The sequence below is a fragment of the Moschus berezovskii genome, chromosome 20 (assembly GCF_049115385.1).
Source record: "Moschus berezovskii isolate FMDL1 chromosome 20, NW_MosBer_1.0, whole genome shotgun sequence".
NCBI lineage: Eukaryota > Metazoa > Chordata > Mammalia > Artiodactyla > Moschidae > Moschus > Moschus berezovskii.
The window spans coordinates 26,307,157-26,322,974 of NC_142479.1; the positions used below are offsets into that span (position 1 = coordinate 26,307,157).

General features: G+C 43.4%; 1 protein-coding gene across 1 annotated transcript; it reads right to left on the reverse strand.

Annotated features, from left to right (window-relative positions):
* Positions 1–239: 239 nt before the first annotated feature.
* On the reverse strand, positions 240–2,420 carry LOC129536678 (C-C motif chemokine 4). The gene is made up of 3 exons (XM_055395730.2): positions 1,641–2,420; positions 1,039–1,153; positions 240–639 (listed from the first exon to the last, which is right to left on the reverse strand). The coding sequence occupies exons 1-3, from the start codon at positions 1,714–1,716 to the stop codon at positions 552–554; spliced, it is 279 nt and encodes a 92-aa protein (XP_055251705.2). The 5' UTR covers positions 1,717–2,420; the 3' UTR covers positions 240–551.
* Positions 2,421–15,818: the final 13,398 nt, after the last annotated feature.

Sequence of the window (15,818 nt, forward strand, 5' to 3'; positions counted from 1 at the left end):
TTTGAGCCTCTATGCCCTCATTGGTAAAATTGAGAATAATAGTCCCTACTTCATAAGGTGTTAAAATCCTCCTTGCTAAAAGTATTAAGTGAGGTTTGTATCTTTAGACATTTTACCCCCATATTCCATCCTCAGTAATTGTTCATTCTTATTGTATTTGGAAACTGTAGTTTGTCCCTATTCATAATACCAGGCAATTCCCTTTACTACAAATCAAATTAAAGCACAAAGAAACAGTCTATATTTTTTTAAGTTTTATTACAAAAACACTTGAAATCAGTTGCATTATCCATGTATTCAACAATAGCAGAGGAACAGTGGTGGCAGACCATCCCCATGGGGGACATGTGTCCTTTGGTAAAACAAACATAAATAAAGGGAAACAATACCAAATACAGTAATAACACAGCACAGAATAAAAAAATTAAATTAAGAAAAGGAACAGGGTCTGCTGAGGGGAGTCGTGAGCATGGAGAGGGTGCATCTCGCTGAGAAGCGTTGGGTTCAGATGACCTTTCCTGAAGAACACCTGCCCTGGGGCTCGGAACAACTCAGTTCAATTCAAGGTCATCCATGTACTCCTGGACCCAGGGCTCACTGGGGTTGGCACAGACCTGCCTGCCCTTTTTGGTCTGGAATCTGTGGAACCAAGAGTGGACAGGTGAGAATCCCTTGGGACCTTGCCCGTGTTGGGTATCTCCTCATCCTTAGCTCATGTTGCACAGCCTAGTGGGGGACTGCTGGAACCTGATTCCTTGTAACTTCCTCCCTGGGGTTTAGCTCTGGCCTCTTGGGTTACCCAGATTAGGAACCCATGTGTTTTGCAATCAATGCAGATGTAACTTTCCCATTCATTTCCTGCTATCCCCGTCAGTGACTTTTCCACGTGTTTTGTAAGCGTGCTTTAAGGAAACCGCTCGCATCTCCTGTCATCTTTATGATTTTACTGCTTAATCGCTCCCCCCACCCCAAATAGATCCCCTTCTTTAATCCTGCCATCACCCTTGCCTCCCTGAAAAGCCCAAGTTTGATACTCACACCACGCCTGGCTGGGAGCAGAGGCTGCTGGTCTCAAAGTAGTCAGTCACAAAGTTGCGAGGGATCTTCCGCAGGGTGTAAGAGAAGCAGCAGGCCGTGGGAGGGTCTGAGCCCACTGGAAAGAAAGGCCGAGGTGAGACCGAAGTTCTACAAGGAGTTCTTCGTTTTAGCTTCTAGTCATAGATATTCAAGGGACATTCCTGTATATCTACCAGATCCCCCAACATGGTCCCTTCTATTCAAGCCCACCCACTCGGAGTAGAAGTCTTATTCTGAACAGAGGATCCTAGAGATGAAAGAATTCTACAAGGTTGAAGCTGGATTGGGTCTCAGATCACGTCTTTAACTCCTTTCATTTTACAGATGGAGAAACTAAGGCACTCAGAGAGACAGGGACTTGCTTAAGCCAGCCTATGAGTTGCTCTTTCTTATGAAAACAGGAACTTGAATTTACTAGGCTCTGCATTTAACAGCAGGCTACTTAGAGATCTCCCTGGCTCCTTTTCGCCCCATCTCCAAATGCTACTGTTAGACCAGCACCAACTAGAAAAGTCAGTTTTCTCTACATTCTGACTTGGGGGCTGCGGGAAAGGTGGACTTACTTGGTGCCGAGAGCACCGGAGAGCAGAAGGCAGCCGTGAGCACGAGGAGGGACAGGACAGTCACGCAGAGCTTCATGGTCTTGGCAGAGGAGAGATTCGCCTGGAGCTTGGACTGCAGCACCCAGAAGCTTCAGAACCCTTCTGTGTCCTGTGCTGAGCCTGGGCTGGGAACCCCTCTTTATAGGAACTCTGAGGCCTGGGACAGAGGTGAGGGCATTGGAGGGCGAGTGGAATTTCCAGGGTACAGATGATGTCATGGTGCCGAGAGGGAAACCAAAGCTGGCTGACAGCGAGGAGCTCTGCACAGCTTTCTCTTCCTCAGTGGTGTCATCACAGAGGAAAGCGGAGGGAGGTGGGGGAGAAAAGAAGTGGGTTGAACCCTGGAGGGAAGTGGTACACCAGACACAGTGACTGAGACTTGGGGGGAGAATCGCAAGCCCGAGAGGAAAGATGGAACCTTCACACCTGCTAGCGGGGGCTCGTAGATAAGAACCATCCTGCTCTCAGTGGTTAGACCTCCAGAAGCTAGAGACTTCATGTCAGGGCGGCCGCAGGCCTGGCCCCAAGAAGGAAGAGGAAGCCAGGATTCCACGTCCTGTTGCAGGGCCTCCTTCGGCTAGGCAGAGTGACTTTAGCCCCCTGTATATTTCCTTGGGCATAAAGAAAGAGTCCAGCATTGAATGTGCAGAAGGCTGCAACAGAAGTTCAGCTTCAGCATAGTGGACATTCACTATGTGCCAGACGCTGGGCAAGCTGCCCTATACATGCAAGGCATCTTTAACTGCATAACATCCACCTAACCCTAAGCAGGGGTCTGATGACTCCTCAGGCAATGAGGATCAGAAAGCAGAGCAGAGACCGCTGATAATCTCAAGGCCACGATTTGGACTGAGATTCACCTGACCCTAAAATCTATTTTCTTTCCACCCTGCCACCTCCAGGACACATCTAGAAGGTGACCACAGAGAGACAGAAATCGCTGGCCACCTTGCAGCCATGCCAAATGCAAAGACCCAGGGTTGAATGCAGGAAAGAAGTGTGGATCATCTGTCCTAGAACAAGAATGGAATGTGAAAGAAATCAAGCTTTCCTTGTGCTCCCTTGAGCCAGTAACAGAAAGGAAAATGAATTTAGGAGGACACCCAGATAAAGAAAGTTCCTCCATTATTGGGACTTCCCTGGTGGTCCAGCTGACTAAGACTCCACACTCCCAATTCCGGGGGCCTGGGTTCAATTCCTGGTCAGGAAACTAGATCCCACATGCCGCAACTAAGACCTGGGGCAGCCAAGTAAATAAATAAATAAATATTTTTTAAATACATAAAAAGCTTTTAAAAGAATATTCCTACATTATAAAAAAGGAATTGGATATACTTGGCAATGAATTCATCTATGTTACAGATTAAGTATATAATCTAATTGTGTGGTGTTCCACAGTCATCCAATTCCTGGCATTCATGTAAAGCCCTGCCTGGTGCAGCAGCTGCTGTGGGCCTGAAAGTGACTATGTGAAGTTTCCAAAGGCCAGGAATACAGTAGTGCATGAATTGGGAAAGTTAGAGTCATAGGATCAAGACCACTACCCACCTTTAGCTCAATCACCTCTGACCCCCTGCTCACCCCCTCTTCCACATTGCCACCTGACTCCCTCTGCTTTGAAAAACAATGAAGAGTGAAAAGAGGGAGCCAGGCCTCCTGGGAACTGTAGCAATATAGCAGAGAAGGAGTCAGAGCATCTTGGAGAATCTGAGTCACTAAATACGGTTCAATGTCACCCTACTTCATCACTCTCCCTGCTCCCTGTCCCCACCACCTACACAGGCACCCAGGCTGTACTTCTTTCCTTTAACCTTTCTGTCCTCTCCCCTTTCTTTCTGTGAGTCTTGCTTCAAATGTTCTGATCTTCACCAAGACCCCCATCCCCAGCTCTAACAGTCTATGATCCCTGATATCTATTGTAAGTATCTCTCAAGGTCTCTCCTGGTTGATGGAGTTTCAACTTCACCCATCTTTTTTGCTTCAAGAACAGGCAGATGTGTCTTATAGCACCTGGAATCTACACAGACTTTGTTATCCGTGGCATTTCCATTCACCCCAAGTCACCTGCTCTCTGTCAGGGCAGACAGAGCTGAATGAAGCTCCATCCCCGCCCTCAAAGAGTTCTTAGCCAATAAGTGATGGTGACAGTGAAGAAATAACTATCTCTTAAGACAGAATATGGTACATCTCATGTCAGAGGTAGAAGCAAAATGTCAGAGAGCCCAAAGTGTGGAGAAGACCACCCCTTGGGTATAAATGAATCATTCCAAGTCAAGGCTAAATCCACAGTGCACTAAGGAAGAGCCCTTGACGTGGAGACCTCAGTCTAAATGAGTGGGGGAATGCTAGTCTTCAAGCCATGGAAGGCTTATGAAGATGCATAAGAAGAATGATAAGAATAGGTGATTAGCCACACAATGAATTTGACTGTTGATTTTTGCCTCCTAGCCTTGATTTGATCTTTGGCTAATGCAGGTAAAAATGTTTTTATTCATTAATACTGCGTTCACACCAGTGAAAGCTTCACACAGAGCATACAAAGGCTTGTGTCAACATGTTTAGCTAAATTAATGGCCTCCAAGATTTATACACTGAGGTCTTTTTTAAGTAATAATCGACTACACAGTCCATGGAATTCTCCAGGCCAGAATACTGGAGTGGGTAGTCTTTTCCTTTTCCAGGGGATCTTCCCAACCCAAGGATCGAACCCAGGTCTCCAATACTGCAGCCGGATTCTTTACCAGCTGAGCCACAAGGGAAGCCCAATAATCAATAGAGAATGATAACAAATGCCTTTTGTATGCACAACCAAAAAATTGCTCTTCTCTCGAGAACCTTCCCTGACCTCTCTTGCAACTGATTTCTGTATCTCCCTCTGTGCTCCTCCATTGCATCATCTATAATATGTCTGTCTACTTGATTGTCTCCTCCCCTATAAAGGGAGCTCCTTGAGGCAGAAATTGTGTTCTGCTTTTCTCTGTGTATACAGCAGGTGTTTAATAAACACTTGGTTAATAAGTGCCCAAAGGTGCCCAAACTTTTAATTTAAGGGGGTGTGATGGGTAACATGAACTCAGGATGTGAACTCAAAGTAGCCAAATGAACTGGGCATTTGACACTTTAACCAGAATGTTTCTGGTGGGGGGGGGGTTGTTTTGTTTTCTAATTTTATTTATTTATTTTTGGCTGTGCTGGGTCTTCACTGCTGGGAGGGCTTTTTACTTCTAGTTGTGGCGCGTGGGTTTCTCTTGTCGCGGAGCACAGGCTCTAGGCTTCAGTAGTTGCAGCTCCCGGCTCTAGAGCACAGGCTCAGTAGTTGAGGGGCACAGGCTCAGTGGCTCCGCGACACGTGGGATCCTCCAGGATCAGGGATCAAACCCGTGTCTCCTGCATTGGCAGGTGGATTCTTTACCACTCAGCCACCAGGGCAGCCCCTATTCAGAATGTTTTGATGGAATAGTAACTCTCCTGCTCGCCCTCCCTCAACCCACATGCCCAGTGGTTTTATGGTGAGGGATCCTATTCCAGGACTCAACTCTTCCCAGGTCAGGCATGTCAGAAGTGACAGTGAGAGTCAACCACGGTTCCGGGGGACCACGTCCTCGGTATGCGCCCACAGTGCATACCGTGAGCTGCCCCCTCACTCCTGAGCAGGGAAGCTCTCCACTTCCCCCTCACTGGTGCTGATAAGAGGTTTCCCCTCCCACGCCCCCCACTGCTTCCCTTCACTGCCACAGCTCTCGAAACTCCATCCGGGGAACTTTCACATCTGTTTTGTCATTTTGTCCTCCCAGCTTCCCAAGGCTGAAAGCAAGACCTCGGACCACAGCCATCACATGACCTTACAAAAGTCCTAGTACTTTTAGTGTGGATTTCCCTCAACACTTTTGATTTCCCTCAACACTTCTATGTCTGATTTTATCTGAGTCCAATCTGTTTCTCTATGCCTCAGATTAGGAAGGAAGACCTAGAGAAGTAAAAAAAAAAAAAAAGAAACAACTTGATTAAGGTTACATAGGATATATGTCAAGACTCAGTTTCTTATAACTCCTGGTCCGGAGATGACCAAACCTCTTTGGCAGGTGTGGCCTTCTGAGACACTTGTGGCAAGTCTCTGTAGGTGCCAGACTCTCAGGAGAAATTACAAAAGCTCCTTCCTGCTGAGGAGCCAAAAGCAGAGGTGGTCAATCCCAACATTCTCAGCTTTTGTTAAAGGGGAGGGCCGAGATGCGAGTGTAGGGGAGACCACTGGGTGCCAAGACCAAGATCACTAGCTGCTAGGAGGCAGAGTGTCCAGAACTAGAGAAATCCTTGTGAGTGAATGTTGAGACTGCAAAGCCATGCTGAGCTAGGATATGTGATCATTCCGCCAAGATCATAAACCAAGAAGAGGTGAATCCTTTGGTCTGGCCAACATGGTAGCCCAACTCCTTGGTGGGAATGGGAGCAGAAAAGGGATTGTAGATTGAAAAAGTAGGGACACAATTATCCCAAGTGCAGGGTTCAGGGTGGAGTCCACAGAATAGTAGCTGGTTGAAGCTGTCCATCAGTGCCTCTTCTTAAAGTAGAAAAGTGCCTTCACAACTATCCGCAGCCTGCTGTTTAGCTGTCAGAGGTGAACGGCAGTGACTTCAGGCGATGTCAGCTTCCTGAGAGGAGTTTATTTGGCGATTTCACGAAGAAAACTTTCAGAATTCCTTCTGAAGCATCTTTCTTCCTTCAGATGACACTTCTACATCTGTTTCAAGTTCTTTCCAGGCTGGTCACGGGGCACATCCAGAAATAGAATAAAATGATTTAGTAAAACTGTGTTGGGGACCTACTATGTGACAGGCATTGGGTATACACGTTAAAGGATTTCAAAAAAGATAATGCTTAATTTTTCAAAAATTCATTTCAGTTTGCTTTTCTTTTTCACGGTATATACATGGTTACTGTACAAAATTTAGAAAATATTGGAAGGCAGAAATAAGAAAACAAAAATTATCCAGCATTCTGTATGTGGTTTTGCATGTTATTATTGTTACTTAATATCCTTTATGGAACCAGTGTATCTTATTGTTGTTACTCTACATTCTTCCATGTTATTAAAGTTATTCAAAGTTAGCATTCATGATGTTTCATTGTGTGAGAATATCAAACTTTTATACCAAAATTTATATTTAACCATTCTGTTACTTAGCCCCCTCAGGTTGTTCTAACTTTATTCTAGATGTAGCTGAGACTTGAAGGATGATTAACCAGGAAAAAAGTGTGAGAGTGGGGTCATTCAGGAAAAGAACAAGAGACTTGTACTTTTTAAAATATATAAAATAGATTACTTGAAGTATTTCAGTTATAATGATAATAGTAACGAACACATAGCACTTAACATGAGCCAGTCATGCTCCAAGCCTTTATACATACTCATGTATCTCACTAATTTCAATCCTAAAAGAAATTAGTCCTGAAAATTCATTGGAAGGACTGATACGAGAGCTGTAACTCCAATATTTTGGCCACCTGATGTAAAGAACTGACTCATTGGAAAAGACCCTAATGCTGGGAAAGATTGAAGGCAGGAGGAGAAGGGGACGACAGAGGATGGGATGGTTGAGTGGCATCACCGACTCGATGGACATGAGTTTGAGAAAGGTCTGGGAGTTGGTGATGGACAGGGAGGCCTGGCGTGCTGCGGGCCATGGGGTCGCAAAGAGTCAGACACAACTGAGCGACTGAACTGAATGTAGTTCATCCTCACAGCAGTCCTCTGAAATAGGTACTGTTATTATCCCCTTTCACACATGAGAAAACTGACGCTCAAAGAGGTAAGGAACCCACCAAAGAACACAGAGCTCATACAAGATAAATTTGGAAATGACTCCAGAGCATAAATAAATCAAAATGAGTATGTGCTTATTATAAACTGGTGTCAAAAGCTTAACTGCCAGAGTTGTGTTATTATGATGTAAAATTTCTTTCAGTTTTGCATTTTGCATGTCTTTAAACAGTGCAAGTCATGGATTTCTCTCTTTTCCATAGAAAATTAAGGGAGTTAAATAGTGGTTTCCTTTATCTGTTCTAAATACTAAGCTCTGCAGCTGTCATGGGATATAATAGAACTTATAGTATTTCACTCTGCCCTGTGATCTACAGGAAGGGGAAATTGTGCTTTACTGAGTGACACTTCATTCATAAAAAGCAGAGCGGAGACCTGCACTTTTAAGGAATCGCCTGCAGTTCAAGAGTACTGAGTCTTTGTTTCCAGGAAGTCTGAAGGTGGCAAGATATGAGGCAAGGGGAAAGAGAAGTCAGGTCAGAGAGGGGAAGCTTCCATTTCATGCTGGAAACAGTGTAGACTCTTTGAAGGGTTTTCAACAGAGACAGAGGCTGACTTGAACAAAATCATTTTAAATGCCTTGTGATGGACAGATTGAACAGAGGCAAAAACTGGAGGGGAAAAAACAATTGACAGGACACTCTTACAGCTGTCATGGCAAGAAGTGATGAGGGCCTGCCTAACACAGAGGCCATGGGAAAGTGAGAAGCAGATACACTCAGTTTCAAGTATACAGCAGAGTCTGTGGCTGAATAGATGCGGGAGATGAGGAGGAGGGAGGAGTCAAGGGTGACTGCCAGGTTTCTGGTTTGGAAGCTTGGTAAGAGGGCATGGTCTTTACTGAGTTACAGAGGGAGGAGCAGGCGGACAGGTGGAAGGATCTAATCCAGTACCAAGATGTGCGCCCCGCTTTCTCTGCATGTGCAGACACACACCACACACACACAAACACACGAAGGCCAGAGGCAAATGACAAGAGGAACTCAAGACAGGATAGGGTCTGGCTGCAGAAAGAAGGGACTGCATTGATGAGATACTGTCTCTCCAGGATGCTAGAAAGGGGCCCTCAGGATACTGTCTCTGCCCGTGTGAAAGGCAGGGCCAAGCCTGCTGCAGTGTGACTCTGAACCACAGCTGAAAACAGCAGACCAAGGCTGGGCAGAACAAGGGTGTCGTTATCAGTGAGCCCCTCCATGGAGCCACTGCTGCCAGAGGGAAAGAGCTGAGATTGATATCTGGGGATGTAGAGCTGCGGGGCTGGAAACCGGAAGGAAACCAATCCGTCGGGGCCAGGGCACAGGAAGCATGGAGGAGGTGAGCAGAGAAGGACGAGGCAGAGTGTTGCAGAGCCTGGATTATTCAGCCAGAATTCCCTGTACTCTTGGCTGGGGATGTTCTGCTGGACCGAAGTGGGGCCTCAAAGAGGCTGGAATGAGCTAGAAACTTTGCACTCAAATCAAACCCCTCCATGCTGAAAGATCCACCAGGTTGACTGTTGGCTACTTTCTGGCTTCACCACCTATGAGATCTTGGGTAGCCCCCAAAATCAAGACCTTGACACCACGGCCTTTCTGAGCCTTTATATCAGTATTTCAATTCCATAGTAAGACTTTGGGCATAATACATGCTGTCAGTCAAATCAATGAATCATTTGTTCACCAAATACTTATTAAGGCATTGTGGTTATTGCTGGAGATGCACTGTTAATTAATGCAGGTACTGAAATGTAAGGGCTTACTGGTGGCTCATTGGTAAAGAATCTGCCTGCCAATGCAGAAGACGTGTGTTTGATCCCTAGGTCAGGAAGATCCCCTAGAGAAGGAAATGGCAACTCACTCCAGTATTCTTGCCTGGAAAACCCGATGGACAGCGGAGCCTGGAGGGCTACAGCCCATGGGGTTGCGAAAGAGTTGGACACGACTTAGCAACTAAACAATAAAAACAGCTGAAATGTGAAGCGGACTAATTCTAACTCTGTGATCCTGGACAAGTCATTTCACCTGGGAACATCAATTTACCAACTAGGAAATTTCTGAGACCCTTCCAGCTCAATCACCCTACAGCTTCCTTACATTATTCATTCAATATGTACATATGAAGCATGCACTTTGTATACAAGTATATTTTTTTCTGATTCACATAAAAACATATATGACCAAGAACTGTTACCTAAGAATTGGTGTTTTTGAACTGTGGTGCTGAAGAAGACTCTTGAGAGTCCCTTGCACTGCAAGGAGATCCAACCAGTCCATTCTAAAGGAGATCAATCCTGGGTGTTCATTGGAAGGACTGATGCTAAAGCTGAAACTGCAATACTTTGGCCACCTCATGCAATGAGCTGACTCACTGGAAAAGACTCTGATGCTGGGAGGGATTGTGGGCAAGAGGAGAAGGGGACGACAGAGAATGAGATGGTTGGATGGCATCACCGGCTCTATGGACATGAGTTTGAGTGAACTCCGGAAGTTGGTGATGGACAGGGAGGCCTGGCGTGCTGTGATTCATGGGGTTGCAAAGAGTCGGACACAACTGAGCGACTGAACTGAACTGAGGACTGGTATGAAAAATCTTACAAACATATAATCACTAAGATAGAATTTTATATTCAATAAATCACCTTTATTAAAAAGAACAAAATTATAAGAATTAGAGGTTATGTCAGAAAATTAACCATTTTATAATCACCGTGTGCTAGAATTTTATTTAAATCCACAAAGACATGGCATGAATTTGGTTTAAAATCAACAGGACATGCAATAGGCGCATGAAAAGATTCTCAACATCACTTATTTTTAGAGAAATGCAAATCAAAATCACAATGAGGTATCACCTCACACTGATCAGAATGGTCATAATTAAAATGTCTACAAATAATAAATGCTGAGGGAGTATGGAGAAAAGGGAACCCTCCTATACTGCTGGTGGATATAAACTGGTACACCACCATGGAAAACAATATGGAGTTTCCTTAAATAATGAAAAATAGAGCTATCACATGATCCAGCCATCCCATTCCTGGACATAAATCTGGAAAAGATGAGAACTCTAATTTGAAAAGATATATAAACCCCAGTGTTTAAGCAGCACTGTTTACAATAGCCGGGACACAAGAGCAACCTAAATGTCCATTGACAGATGCATGGATAAAGAAATAATGCCATTTGCAGCAACATGGATGGACCTAGAGATTGTCACACTAAGTCAAGTAAGTCAGAGAAAGACAAATATCATATGATATTACAGACATGTGGAATCTAGATACTTGTTGACAAAATAGAAACAGAGTCACAGACGTAGAAAACAAATTTATGATTACCAAAAGGGAACAGGAAGAGGGACAGATTAAGAGTTTTGGATTAGCAGAAACAAACTCTATAAAATAGATAAACAACAAGGACCTACTTACAGCACAGGAAACTATATGCAACATCTTGGAGTGAACCTTAATGGAAAAGAATATGGAAGAATATAAATAACTGAATCACTTGGCTGTACATCAGAAATGAATGCAACATTGTAAGTCAACTATACTTCAATAAAAAAAAATATTTTTAATTTTTCAATAAAATTTTTTTAATTTTAAATTAAAATTAAAGAAGACATTCCAAAGAAGACATACAGATGAAAAGATGCTCAACATCACTCATTATCAGAGAAATGCAAATCAAAACCACAATGAGGTACCATCTCACGCCAGTCAGGATGGCTGCTATCCAAAAGTCTACAAGCAATAAATGCTGGGGAGGGTGTGGAGAAAAGGGAACCCTCTTACACTGTTGGTAGGAATGCAAACTAGTACAGCCACTATAGAGAATGGTGTGGAGATTCCTTTAAAAATCGGAAATAGAACTGCCATATGACCCTGCAATCCCACTTCTGGGCATACACACCGAGGAAACCAGAATCGAAAGAGACACATGTACTCCAATGTTCATCGCAGCACTGTTTATAATAGCGAGGACATGGAAGCAACCTAGATGTCCATCTGCAGACGAATGGATAAGAAAGCTGTGGTACATATACACAATGGAGTATTACTGAGCCATTAAAAAGACTGCATTTGAATCAGTTCTAATGAGGTGGATGAAACTGGAGCCTGTTATACAGAGTAAAGTAAGCCAGAAAGAAAAACACCAATAAAATTATACTAATGCATATATATGGAATTTAGAAAGATAGTAATGATAACCCTGTTTGCGAGACAGCAAAAGACACACAGATGTATAGAACAGTCTTTTCGACTCTGTGGGAGAGGGCGAGGGTGGGATGATATGGGAGAATGGCACTGAAACATGTGTATTATCATATGTGAAACGAATCGCCAGTCCAGGTTCAATGCATGATACAGGTTGCTCGGGGCTGGTGCACTGGGATAACTCAGAGGGATGGGATGGGGAGGGAGGTGGAAGGGGGGTTCAGAATGGGGGACACATGTACACCCATGGCTGATTCATGTCAATGTATGGCAAAACCAATACAATATTGTAAAGTAAAAATATATAAATAAATTAATTAAATTAAGTAAATGAAAATAAATTTGCTTTAAAATAAAAAATAAGTAAAATCAACAGAACATCTTCTAAGTTTGTGAAGGGACAGCTTCCTAGATAACTAATTATTGCCCAATGTGGAAAGTGCAGTAATGGTAGAGGGAGATAATCAGAAATGTGATTGATTCAGCAGTTTCCATTTCCTCCTTCTCACCCTCCTCAACTCAAATTCGTCCACTTTCAGAAACTGAATCACGAGTGTGAAGGGGGTTCCCCAAAGAGTAAAGAAGGGAATGAAATTCGAGGAATCGATTGAGGACTGGGGCAGAGCGGGGAAGGTGTGAGGAGGAGGCATTGTCTATGACTAGAGTTTCCAATGAAGCTCTAGATAGACGTCATTGGTGATAGACTCCATTTTTTTTTAATTGACAGTAACAAAGAAAGACAGCTGCATGCTACAGCCCCAGTGAAATCTGATATTGCCCCAAATCTTGCCTTTGCTTCACCTCCCTCAGGACCAGCATCAGGAATCATAGCGATGGATGGAAACACAGCTCATGTGTTTTAAGAGTTAACTGTACAGACATAGGAAGGACAGAATTCCTAAGGTGTGGTCTCAATTGGCTTATGTCTTATTTCCTCCATTATTCTAGCTCCTTTGGGAGAATTCAAAGCCCTCTTGGACTGACCCAAATTTAACTTCTTCACTCATATTTGCTCCTCCATCCTGCAACTGAATCAAAACAACTCACTGCTCTCTCTGACCCAGCAATTTCACACCTGTGGCTCTGCATCAGCTGGTCAAGTCATCTATAGTCACATTGTCTATATATGTTCAAATCCTGTGTCACTTTCAAGACCCAATAATTCTATCCCTTCGGTGACACCTTTCCCTATCCTCTCAAGGAAGCCTATGACTCCCTCCTCCTCTTGTTCTGAGCTTTCTTATATTTATCTCCTAAGAATTTTAGCACTTTCTGCTAAGTGCTATGGTTGCCTGTTTATACTCTACCTGCTCCTATTAGACTGGGGGCATCTAGAGGATAAAGATTGTTAAAAAATATAAACCATAATTTAAAAGAAAAAATATATATACAGTGTATATGCTATATATGCATATATATATTTGTATATATAGTCAGCAAAAACAAGATCAGTTCAGTTAGTCAGTCAGTTCAGTCGCTCAGTCGTGTTCGACTCTCCACAACCCCATGAATCACAGCACGCCAGGCCTCCCTGTCCATCACCAACTCCTGGAGTTCACTCAAACTCATGTCCACAGAGTTGGTGATGCCATCCAGCCATCTCATTCTCTGTCGTCCCCTTCTCCTCCCGCCCCCAACCTTTCCCAGCATCAGACTCTTTTCCAGTGAGTCAACTCGTCGCATGAGGTGGCCAAAGTATTGGAGTTTCAGCTTTACCATCAGTCCTTCCAATGAACACCCAGGATCGATCTCCCTTAGAATGGACTGGTTGGATCTCCTTGTGGTACAAGGGACTCTCAAGAGTCTTCTCCAACACCACAGTTCAAAAGCATCAATTCTTCGGCAATGAGCTTTCTTCACAGTCCAACTCTCACATCCATACATGACCACGGGAAAAACCATAGCCTTGACTAGACGGACCTTGGTTGGCAAAGTAATGTCTCTGCTTTTTAATATATTATCAAGGTTGGTCATAACTTTCCTTCCAAGGAGTAAGCGTCTTTTAATTTCATGGCTGCAATCAGCATCCGTAGTGATTTTGGAGCCCCCAAAAATAAAGTCTGACACTGTTTCCACTGTTTTTCCACCTATTTCCCATGAAGCGATGGGACCAGATGCCATGATCTTTGTTTTCTGAATGTTGAGCTTCAAGCCAACCTTTTCACTCTCCTCTTTCACTTTCATCAAGAGGCTCTTTAGTTCTTCTTCTCTTTCTGCCACAAGGGTGGTGTCATTTGCATATCTGAGATTATTGATATTTCTCCTGGCAATCTTGATTCCAGCTTGTGCTTCTTCCAGCCCAGCGTTCCTCATGATGATATCAGGAGCTGACTATTGCTCAGATCATGAACTTGTTATTACAAAATTCAACTGACTTAAACTGAAGAAAGTAGGAAAAATCACTAGGACATTCGGGTATGACCTAAATCAAATTCCTTACGATTATACAGTGGAAGTAACAAATAGATTCAAGGGATTAGATTTGATAGAGTGCCTGAAGAGCTATGGACGGAGGTTCATAACGTTCTATAGGAGTTGGTGATCAAAAACATCGCCAAGAAAAAGAAATGCAAAAAGTCAAAATGGTTGTCAGAGGAGGCCTTACAAATAGTTGAGAGAAGAAGAAAAGTGAAAGGCAAAGGAGAAAAGGAAAGGTACACCCATCTGAATGGAGAGTTACAAAGAATAGCAAGAAGAGATAAGAAAGCCTTCCTCAGTGATCAGTGCAAAGAAATACAGGAGAACAACAGAATGGAAAAAACTAGAGATCTCTTCAGGAAAATTAGAGATAAAATACCAAGGGGACATTTCATGCAAAGATGGGTACAATAAAGGACAGAAACGGCATGGACCTAACAGAAGCAGAGGATATTAAGAAGAGGTGGCAAGAATACACAGAAGAACTGTACACAAAAAATCTTCATGACCCAGATAGTCACGATGGTGTGATCACTCACCTAGAGCCAGACATCTTGGAATGTGAAGTCAAGTGGGCCTTAGGAAGCATCACTACGAATAAAGCTAGTGGAGGTGATGAAATTTCAGCTGAGCTATTTCAAATCCGAGAAGATGATGCTGTGAAAGTGCTGCACTCAATATGCCAGCAAATTTGGAAACTTTAGCAGTGGCCACAGGACTGGAAAAGGTCAGTTTTCATTCCAATCCCAAAGAAAGGCAATGCCAAAGAATGCTCAAACTACTGCACAATTGCACTCATCTCACACGCTGGTAAAGTCATGCTCAAAATTCTCCAAGCCAGGCTTTAGCAATACGTGAACCGTGAACCAGATGTTCAAGCTGGTTTTAGAAAAGGCAGAGGAACCAGAGATCAAATTGCCAACATCTGTTGGATCATAGAAAAAGCAAGAGAGTTCCAGAAAAACTACTTCTGCTTCATTGACTATGCCAAAGCCTTTGACTGTGTGGATCACAGCAAGCTAGAAAATTCTTAAAGAGATTGGAATAGCAGATCACCTTACTGGCCTCCTGAGAAACCTGTATGCAGGTCAAGAAGCAACAGTTAGAACAAGACATGCAACAATGGACTAGCTCCAAATTGAGAAAGGAGTATGTCAAGTCTATATATTGTCACCCTGCTTATTTAACTTAGATGCAAAGTACATCATGCGAAATGCTGGGCTGGATGAAGTGCAAGCTGGAATCAAGATTTCTGGAAAAAACATCAATAATCTCAGATATGCAGATGACACCCCCTTTATGGCAGAAAGTGAAGAAGAACTAAAGAGCCCCTTAATGAAAGTGGAAGAGGAGAGTGAAAAATCTGGCTTAAATCTCAGCATTAAAAAAACTAAGATCATGGCATCCAGTCCCATTACTTTATGGCAAATAGATGGGGAAACAATGGAAATAGTGACAGACTTTATTTTGGGGGGCTCCAAAATCACTTCAGATGGTGACTACAGCCATGAAATTAAAAGACGCTTGCTCCTTAGAAGAAAAGCTATCACAAACTTAGACAGCATATTAAAAAGCAGAGACATTACTTTGCTGACAAAGGTCTGTATAGTCAAAGCTATGGTTTTTCCAGTTGTCATATATGGATGTGAGAGTTGGACCATAAATAAGGCTGAGCACTGAAGAATTGATGCTTTTCAACTGTGGTGTT